This window comes from Arabidopsis lyrata, assembly GCF_000004255.2.
Source record: "Arabidopsis lyrata subsp. lyrata unplaced genomic scaffold ARALYscaffold_6, whole genome shotgun sequence".
Taxonomy (NCBI): domain Eukaryota; kingdom Viridiplantae; phylum Streptophyta; class Magnoliopsida; order Brassicales; family Brassicaceae; genus Arabidopsis; species Arabidopsis lyrata.
Window position 1 is genome coordinate 24,667,522 of NW_003302550.1, and position 9,992 is coordinate 24,677,513.

The 9,992-nt window shown below is 37.0% G+C and overlaps 3 protein-coding genes across 10 annotated transcripts; 1 reads left to right on the plus strand and 2 right to left on the minus strand.

Annotated features, from left to right (window-relative positions):
- Positions 1 to 1,223: 1,223 nt before the first annotated feature.
- On the minus strand, positions 1,224 to 3,557 carry LOC9311082. The gene is made up of 3 exons (XM_021021411.1): positions 2,633 to 3,557; positions 2,097 to 2,214; positions 1,224 to 1,995 (listed from the first exon to the last, which is right to left on the minus strand). The coding sequence occupies exons 1-3, from the start codon at positions 3,221 to 3,223 to the stop codon at positions 1,418 to 1,420; spliced, it is 1,287 nt and encodes a 428-aa protein (XP_020877070.1). The 5' UTR covers positions 3,224 to 3,557; the 3' UTR covers positions 1,224 to 1,417.
- A 720-nt stretch (positions 3,558 to 4,277) lies between these two features.
- Positions 4,278 to 7,419, plus strand: LOC9311083 (putative two-component response regulator-like APRR8). 8 transcript variants are annotated; one of them, XM_002872884.2, is made up of 8 exons: positions 4,278 to 5,131; positions 5,217 to 5,319; positions 5,465 to 5,599; positions 5,719 to 5,871; positions 5,986 to 6,240; positions 6,360 to 6,521; positions 6,595 to 6,738; positions 6,966 to 7,419. In XM_002872884.2, exons 3-8 carry the CDS (start codon positions 5,482 to 5,484, stop codon positions 7,241 to 7,243), a joined length of 1,110 nt encoding a protein of 369 aa, XP_002872930.1. In that variant the 5' UTR covers positions 4,278 to 5,131; positions 5,217 to 5,319; positions 5,465 to 5,481; the 3' UTR covers positions 7,244 to 7,419. The 8 variants fall into 8 exon arrangements, with proteins under 8 accessions (XP_002872930.1, XP_020877076.1, XP_020877072.1 ...); XM_021021417.1 differs by having other exon boundaries at positions 5,217 to 5,266; XM_021021413.1 differs by having other exon boundaries at positions 4,278 to 4,433; positions 4,553 to 5,131; positions 5,217 to 5,599.
- Positions 7,420 to 7,518: 99 nt separating this feature from the next.
- On the minus strand, positions 7,519 to 9,610 carry LOC9309000 (F-box protein At4g00755). The gene is made up of 6 exons (XM_021021419.1): positions 9,498 to 9,610; positions 9,141 to 9,281; positions 8,609 to 9,028; positions 8,348 to 8,529; positions 8,144 to 8,262; positions 7,519 to 8,052 (listed from the first exon to the last, which is right to left on the minus strand). Exons 2-6 carry the CDS (start codon positions 9,253 to 9,255, stop codon positions 7,764 to 7,766), a joined length of 1,125 nt encoding a protein of 374 aa, XP_020877078.1. The 5' UTR covers positions 9,256 to 9,281; positions 9,498 to 9,610; the 3' UTR covers positions 7,519 to 7,763.
- Positions 9,611 to 9,992: the final 382 nt, after the last annotated feature.

The following is a 9,992-nucleotide window of genomic DNA, read 5'->3' on the forward strand; positions in this document are numbered from 1 at the left end:
CCTCCCATTTATGTTTTGCATAGTAATATATTTTGTTGAATACAAGAATATAAAAAAATGACCTCACTAAAAGATAGTATTTGTTTTTTCTATTTACTTAGCTTAATCATGATTATGATATTATATGTATTAAGTTAAATCGTTAAATATTTTAATTTTGAATTTTAAACTAGAATAAATATTCAACAAAAATGTAATTTATTATTGGACGCTTTCCAAACATATCCGATTCTATTATTTTTTTATATTAAAACTAATTTCAAGTTTTCAAACGTTTCACTGATGGGTACCCGCTTCTGATTCCATACAACATAATAATCACATATGATCATGACTTTAAATTGATCTACACCGGCAAATCCAAAAGGACTTCAAACAAAAAACGAGATGAGAAACTTTAAAGATCCATAAAATGTGAGAATCAATTATAAATTTAAAAATAACTTATCAGAAAAATGAAATTACCAATTAATTGAATAAGAGACTATAATTTTATTTTTTGCAGCATCACCTTTCTCATTATATATTAATGTTGGCAAAGAGAGATTATAAGTATAGTTACAAAATCTAACCATTTATAAAATAAATAAATAAAATCTTGCAAAATAAAAACTACTAACATCTAAGTAAAGGTAAAATATCAAATTTTCAATTTTTATTTAATTTTTACAAATTACATTTTGTTAAATTATAATATTTTAAGCGGAGGTTTCGACCTAGTAGTAAATTAAAATTACTATGGAAAAGAGATATAGTGTACACAAAAATAATGTAAATTGATTTATTTTTAAACAAAAACGGGCTTCTTGAGTCTTGAAAACATAATGGGCTTCATGAAATAATAAAATGGGCCCACTAATCGTATAAATTCAGTGACTGTATCGAAAAAAAAATAGAAAACTATCGGAGCTTCACCGACCTGGAAAGAGACCACCACCGGTAAACGTCTCCAACTTATTTCCCTCGTCTTTCCATTTTTTTCAATTTACTTCTCCAATTTCGACTATCGGAGTATCTCAACTTCATCTTCGTTGGTTTTCAGTATATAGGCTTTGATTTAGGGTTTTTAATTTCAATGGCTGCGATCGCGAATCTACGCTTAGTGCTTAATTCCTGCGATGAACCCAAAATGATATTTTCTTTATTTGAACCTTTTATTTGCTTAGAATGAATTCAATTTTTAGCTTCTGTAGAGTAGCAATTGATCTTTATGCAATTATATGTATGTGCATTGTTTTCTTCTACAAATTAGAGCAAAACATAGGCATTTATAGGTTAATTTACATTGTGTTATTCGTTTGCTTCCTTCTTACAAAAGTAGAGCTAAAACCTGAGCTTTATTCAAAAATGTTTTGCCTTGTACTTTCTAAAGCTTAAGCATTGATGTTTCTGTTTGCGATGTTCAGGTGGACTGGAATCAGTTCTGGTAGAGCGCAGTTAACGTTTCTTCCATTAACAGGCTGAAGAGTCCTTCCTCAATCTGTGTAACCACCACATCGCCCTCCTCCTTTATCTGTTTCTCATTCCAATCTCGTCTTTCGATTTCTTTAACACATGCTTGTCTCCTCTGCCCAACTGTTCCGCGTTCAAGCTCTGATTCTTTATATCCATGCAACCATCCTTTTGCCTCCGCCACCAATTGGTCCTTAAAGTGTTGAGTTTCGTGGAATGAGTTTGTCCTTTGCATCAATTCATCTCTGAAATAGTCCATTATCAGATGTTCTTCGTGGATCCAAATGGCATGTCTTTCTTTGACCCGGTTCCATAGCTGTGCTGCCTTCTCTTCAACCTCATCAGCATCTTCATCTTCAGTCTCGCCATCAACAGTATCGCAATTCTCATCATCATCATCATCATCATATTTGATACATGTCTCTTGTCCTCCTTCCATGCAAGATTCATCATCCATTGATCCCCATTCGTCTAAATTGAAAGGACTAATGTTGGCCAACGACTCAAACCGCTGAATCGTTTGCATAAGCTTTTCTTTGGTTCCTGCAAAATCATTACATAGCGCGTGTTTCAGAACTTCCAAGTCTAAAAGAAATCTAAGAAGAGAACTTGCTTCGAATGCAATGAAGGAAATCTATACGCACTTTCCACATTGTCAAGGCATTGACTGAAAGAAGAGTCTGATGCTTCGTCATATTCCTCATGTTGAATCTCAAACACTGAGACAGGGCTGTTTTGCTCCTTTTCACACTGTAAGTCCTCCTGACCATGATCATTACATATTAGACCAACTAAATCATCCAAAAAATTTCAGTTTATTATATGTTAACGTAGAGATACTCTTATAAGACTCGATTCGTTAAGTTGTTAGATTCGTAGTCATAAAGGACTTAAAAGGCTATTCTATATACCAAGGACAAAGACAGCTTCTGTTTTGTCTTCATGTGGATTTATATTAACAAACAGCTGCACGTGTATTTAGAGACAGCATGGGCGACCTTAGGGTTGAAGCAAAGTCAACCCATAAGATCTCAATTCTCAAATCACATTGTCACTTTATTTCTTTCTTAATATTGATTTGATTCTATTTTCTCTTTATTTATGCATGTAGTAGTTAAACTATTTGATTAATTAATGTTATAAGTACGAGTTTCTATTTCTCTTAATATAGTATTCTTACCTCAGGTCCCACTTCAGTGTCGGCGACTATTACTGCTGTGCAAGAATCTTCGCCGACGCAGTGTAAGTTGCTTTTAACACTCTCTTTTTCACCGCACTCCTCAACGATACTTCCCCATGATGATGGTAAAAACTCCGATGTAAAATCCGAGTCACACCAACTGCTGCAGGATGTGCCACTGGTGGTGGAGGATCCTGTGGTTGTTGTTGCTGTCTTGGTTGTGTACTGATGAGGCGGAGACGGTTCGAAATGTGATATGTCTTCATGCAGGTCCTTAGACGAACTCCACCGCACGATGTCTTTGACCCGAACAATGGTGATGCTTGCTTGGTTTTTTGCTTTGTTCTTGGGTGTTAATCGCCGAGAGAGGCTCCTTGGTAAGATCTTCGATGGAGCGGATTTGACGGCGTTGGAACTGAGGTTCTTGACGGCGTTAATCACAGCCTGCAATGCATTGGATTGTTTCCTCTTTGGTATCATTGGGAAATGGTTGAGAGGAGGCCGTCTGGGAATCGATTTGAACCCGTTTGAGGAACAGGAGTTGGAATCTTCCAAGAGACAGTCTTTGAGCATTCTCGGCCTTAGTTCCATCCTGAAACACTCTTTGGCTCAGGTACGCAGCTGAACTTGAAAGTCACTGAACTGATGATAAGAAAGTGTCTTAAACAAAAAGAAAATATCTTGAAAGACGGAAGTGGGCTAGTGAAATGCTTAGGAGTGTTAAGATGTATTTATGTGTGGCTGATGTGAGTTTATGGAAAGAGAGAGGCAGCTTCTTGATGAAGATCTCAAGATGATGGCAGTCTGAGAGAAAGAAAGGAACAGAGTTTTTTGCTTAATATATAATTAAGTTAGTTGGTAGAGAATAAGACAAAATATGTGGGACCTAGGATGTTTCGCTCTACGTATAGCAAGATTTGGAGGTTCTGCTTATGTGCTTATTAGTTTATAATTTTGTAATGGAAACTCAAAAAGTTTGTTGGAGCTTTGCTATACTCATTTCTTGTATCTAGTCACAAGGTCCAGTGACCTGGTGATGTCTATTAAAGTCGGTACTACTAAAGAATAGTTTTTACCTTTTCTAAAAATTATCTCAATTGGGAAAAAATGATGTTTCGTTTTCTTTGTTTTTGTTGATAAACCTGTAAAAGTCTTTTGTTTTACGTATGTACCAACAATATTAAACATTGAGCAGATGACCGAAAATTGTCGGTGTAGCTTTTTTTTTACCTTATTATTCACTGCATGTTGAGTGAATTTCAGGTTTTTGGTTCTGTGCTCAGCTAAACAGTGAATGCCATGTGAATGTTCCTATCACTTCTGATACCTCCTCTTTGGGGCTACGTTGTCGTCTGTTCGTAGGTTCCCATCACCGATACCCGAAAGGTTTATTCAGATGCTTGTGTTGATGCGATTCTGATACCTCCTCTTTGGGGCTACGCTGTCGTCTGTTCGTAGGTTCCCATCACCGATACCCGAAAGGTTTATTCAGATGCTTCTATTTGACTGCAATTGTTTCTCCCGACAACTTTATTTCGTGAAAAACATCCATAAATGTGGTGAGATACTTTGTGCAGAATACAGGATATGGGCATACGATTTTGTGGTAGTCATGGTCAGCCAGCAGAATCATGTGTAGAACAAGATGGGCTGATTGAAGAGAAAGAGGCTGTTGATTCATTGGATGGACTAAGTGAACCTTAGGTTCATGACTATATTGACAGCTTGTGAATGAGATGAATGCATAGGACATGTTCAGCCTGCCTTTTGAGGCAACGCTTAGCAATTACTATGTGAAAAGGTAATGATTTTTTAGTCCTTCTTTTTGCCTTTTGGCCCTGACTGTAACTCTACCTTTGCCTCTTAGTTTATCGTTTTGCTATATATGTGCTACAAATGTGAGCATGAATCCTTAAACAGCATCACATGTATACACTATACACTCATCCAGCCCATGTCTGCAACGGCATATCTTCAGCATAACTATTCACTGGGAACACGCACTGCACTGCAAAAGCTCTGATGTGTCAAAATAGCTAGCTTTCAGAATGGGCTCAGACACCGATGACATGAGCCCATTCTGAAAGCTAACTATGCTTGACTCATCGCCATAGTTATGCTCTCTGCGTATTGCTACTGTCAGCAAATGCGAGAATCAAAAAGAAAAAAATGTCGCAAGGTTGAAATTATATTGCACGATCTCTTCATCTTTGCACTCAATTTCTGGTTTCTCAAGAGTTCTTTGCACAATATATACTCGGGAGTTGTCTTCATAGCTTTGTTTACTAAGAAGTTTCAGCTATTTTTTGGTTAAACGAACTGTAAAGTGTCTCGTTTGATTACAGTTCTTACTAAGCATACATAAGCAAGATTAATTTGTTTGACTGATAGACTTGCAGTCCCTCATGAACTGAATATCATATACTTTGGTATATTGTATCTTTGACCAATAAAAGAACCGGCGACTGCTCTGCATCCGTGGGATAAACTCGTTTATAAGTACTTTTCATTTCAATGGCTATCTCTATGTATGGTAGTTTTTTAAATGGTTTAAAGATTTTGACTAGAATCTGTTGCAACGCAGCGCATGGTGAAACGTGGAGGCTCGTTGTTGCATTTATGAAGTGCATCCAGGTCCAGATTTGGTTCTTGATACGTTTGCGAATTCTTTTTTCCAATTTAAACACGTTAGATTGCCTTTCCCCTCATTCTTGTTCTTTCCGCTTATAAAAGTCGCTTTGCGTGTATTTTACATGCGATTAAGTCTCTCGTCTTCTCTACTTCTACGAGGCTTCTGACTATAAGCATTAATTTTATTGTCAATCATGAAAGGCGAAGAGAATTTTCGTATGGAAAATACTGAAGAATCAGAGAGATTCTCAAAGGATATTTGTGTTTTGCTATTAGACAGCGATGCAACATGTCTGGCGAATCTGTCAGAGATGATACGCAAATGCGGATATAGAGGTATATCATGACCCAGTGTTTAAATTTATGTTTTTGATAAAACTATCTTCGCATTTTGTTGTTATTGCTGAGCACCTCTACTGGTTTGTTGTCCTGGAATGTTTAATTCTATCTCACAGTTGTGGCTACTACAAGAGCTGAGGATTTGCCGCTTATCATCAATAACAAAGATAAAAAGATTGATCTTGTACTGGCAGATTTCCGCTTGATTGAGATGAACAAGTATGAACTTCTTGAGAAAATCAGGTTGATTTGTGAGATTCCGGTTGTTGGTAAGCAAAACGTGCCCCTAATCCATGCTTCTGGATCCTTGATGTTTTCATGACAAGTCTGACTGTCTGAGAGATACTTGCTTTTAATCATTGTTCTTCTCTGTGTGATAACAGTTTCGGATGCATATGTGAAAGATGCCATTGTGGAATGTCTGTGCAGAGGTGCCAAATTGTGTCTGGAGAAGCCGTTTAAGGAGAATGACTTAAAACTTCTGTGGCAGTTTACAGTCAGGAGACAGCGAGACTTTCTTAGTCAAATTGACATCAACCCACCTGAGAAAAATGATTCAATCACCAACAATCAATCTCTTGGAGATGAGCTTAAGAAAAATAACGAAGTTGAAACAGAAGATCTTGATAAGTTCAAAGGTGAGAATTTTCAGAAATGCAGAACGAATTTAGAGAAACAGATGATGAACATCTCCATTTCATCTCCTGATGCGTTTTTGTTTGCTGTTGAGGTTTTACTAAAACTTTGTTTTATGCAGATGAACTCAGACAAGGTAGCAAAAGAAAGGAAAGAGCGGATAAAGATACTGGAGAACATACAGAGAAGAAGAATGGCTCTGATTTGGGAGACCAAAAGAAGCTAAAACTTATTTCTGCAGATGCCTTACAAACCAAAACTTTAGAAGCTGTCCCAAATATAGGTGAGTTTCACTGATCGATATCTTTTTTGGTAACTTATATCCACCAATGTGAAAACTCTTATGGTTTATTCAGAAGAAGCCAACAATGAAAGAAAGGAACCAACAGAGATAAAGAAGAATGGAGAAGGTAGTGAGAAGAAGAGCCCAGAACTGGTTTGTATGGAGGAGGAACTTCAAAATTGGTCCGCTCAACCATTGATTGATTTAACTGCTTCTGGTGAGCCTCTCAGATCTCAAATAATATTGGATTGATTGCAATATTTTTGAATTTATATACATACATACAATGCATATGTTTTAGGTTACTTAAGATTCCAGTTCTGCTTTGTCATAGGTGATCTTTGAGATATGGTATTAATTATGTGAAACATTTTGTTTCTAATCCCATTCTTGGTCTATTATGGTATTGTACTTGATGAAGTAACCAAATTTGGTCTTGGACAGTGGAAAATGAATTCGAAGACCAAGATTTTCTGCCTTTGGAGAGCGATGGGGAGTCTGTGGGACCTCATGAGATTCCATTGAGTCCGCAAGAGTCCTCAAACAATAATGTTGGTGCTCAGCAACAAATGCCGACACATGAAGCATTAGATGAAGAAGTGATGCAGGATGGAATCAGCCTCTCTGACCTCGAATTTGATCTGCAGGAGGAGGGACAGGGCTCAAATAAGGAGCTTTTCGATAAGATCTTCACCGATCTCGCCAAAGAGCTTAAACCTTAAATTACAAAGCTCTGCATTGCTCTGTCTGTCTCCTGAATTATGAGAATGAGATGTTTGTCTTTGGTTTTTAATTTAGTGTTTCTCGCGTCTTATGTTTGAACTTGAACTAGAACTTGTGTTTTTCTTCAGTTATCTCTTTTATATGTCTTCAGTCAAATTGACTTTACTGGTTTCTTGAAAATTTCCAATATACTCCTATCTTTGCTTTGTTGTTTAAAAGGTTGCTTTGATTCTCTGGAATGATGAATTAATAACACTGGCACAAACCTTCACTCTTTTGCATCTACTACTTCGCCGATAATTATTATTTCCGAAACTTGACAATCTTTACAACACCGAAAGATAAGAGAGAGCCAAAATGGCTGTTAACTTTCGGTTAAGGTCTTTAACACAATGTTTAATAAGGATGGCTGGAGAAGAAAGCTTTTAAAACCGCTCACAAAAGATGAAAAAACACCTAAAAGATTCTTTAAAAATTAAAGCCAAAAAGAAGAAATAACTGGAAATAGTAATTCAGTAACTAAGCCTCATCTTCTGATTCAGCATACTCGTCGTCTGATTCAGGCCAAACATAGTTGACAACCTCGAGAGGATGCCTGTGCAACAAATTCAAGAGCTGTTCAAGGTTTCTCAGCTGAGTTTGCCCCGCGTCTGCATCCATCTCCTGCCCCGCCTCTGCATCCATCTCCTCCGTTTCTTTCGGATCACTGTAACTCAAAACCTTCAATCCAAATTTTCCATTGTCATCCACATTCTCAACTCGAAATGACTTTGCTAGAGATCTTCCCTCCACTTTGACATGTGACACGCTGCAAAACAATCAACAGAAACTACTTTCACATTGCAGAAAGTTGTGAAGTTTTTAAGGAAAACCTAGACCACTAGGGAGAGAAGGTGTACCATATATAGTACTGGCCATCCATTTCTTGTGTCTGAACTCTACCTAGAAACTCGACTAGGATATACCCACCAATGCAAAGAACAGGTTCTGGAAGCTTAAAGCTCTGCAATCGATTTTCCTACTCATAGAAACCATCATTGGTTATCAACAGTTCAGGAACAAGTTTTATATTATGCTAAAGATGAAAATGACTTGTAACACACCTGAGCCATCGGAAACTCTTGTGAAGTGTAAGTCCATACATAGTTGCTTTCAACTGAACTCTTTCCCGGCTCACCTTTTTTATCCTGTGAATTGTTGCAGTTGGGTGAATTTTCGTTGTGGTGACCCAACCGGAAACGAACATAATGTGAAGAGTATATCGGACGACCGCGCTGAAAATAAGCTACAGAAAATGGGGAACTGTTAAGCAATAGAATCAGAAAAAAAAAAAAAAAACATTAACACAAGGATTGCATTGGTACCTTGGAAAGGCTGAATGTTGATTTCAGTAATGACACACAAATCACCATTCAACCTGTAAAGAAGTGTTTCGGGCACCGAAGTTCTGTGTTGCCCTGTACTCGACCAATATGAAGGGGTTCGACCAATCCGATCTCTTTCTTCGAGTGTGTTTAAGATGCTCTCTGCTGGGAAATTATCAGTACTGGAAGCTATAATGGCATCAGCTATACAGCTTTGGATAGGGGACGACATGCATCCTCTAGCCAATAAAGCATAAGCCCGGTGCTGTTTTTCAAGTAGCCTTGTATCGATGAGACTGCTTGACCCGGCTTCAGATGAAGCTTCGTTACTATCATTACTTGTTTCTACTATATGATCCACATTAGATAGCTGATGGAACAACTTCAAGCATAGATTCCTGGAGAGACTATACTTAATCACTGCAAATGCAAAAGCAGCTGTTTTTAGGAAACGAGAGGTAAAATTCTAATCCACCAAACTCAAGATTCAACACTGAGATTAACAGTAAATAACAAACATTAAAGAGGATACCAAATTGTCGCCAGGAGCGTGAGACAGCACTAGCACGGACAATATCTGAAGGATCATCTAGACAAGAAAGAATCGATAGCGACGTGTCGGTATCAAGATTGTTGACGAAATCCATCCTCTTCGATAAAACTCAAATTCACCCTACAAAAGATTGAAACTTTCAAAATCAACAATGAAATTACATATACTTTTCGATTTGAGAGAAGGGAAAGTAGAATGTTTCATCAGAAATTGAAATTGTGAAAGACAAAGGCTACGCAATCGGAGGAAACCAACGATGAATATCGCCGCAGAAACAACGAAAACGATAGCTGGAATGTAGAATCTGATGAGCAAAAAAGAGAGAATTTTTTTTACCTTTATCGATAACAAGATAGCTAAGCGATGGTGGTGACCCTAGGAATTGAATCGGCGATTTTAGGATTAGAGAGACCGACGTTTATTTACTTGGACAACCGACGTCTTTCTCATCCTTAACATAATATTTTTCCTTATTTTCAATGGTTATTTTATGGTCATTTTATATTCTTTACCAATATTAACAAAACAAACAGAAAATATATATTTACGTTTTTAAATATCTTCGAGTTAAAAAAAAAATATTTACGTTTTTAAAAAATCACAGGAAAAAAAAAAAAAAAGAGTGTGGAAGGCTTCACTTTTATGGTCTTCTATTTACTACTATTGGTAAACAATTTACTACTATTGGTAAACAATAATGTACGAAACTAGATTTTAACTCGCGGTACACCGTGGAGCTATATTTTCTTAAAAAAATCAAAATGTAATTTGTTTGATAGATTATTTTGATTGTTAATTTTAGGATTTCACCCGTGGTATACTATCTTTTAT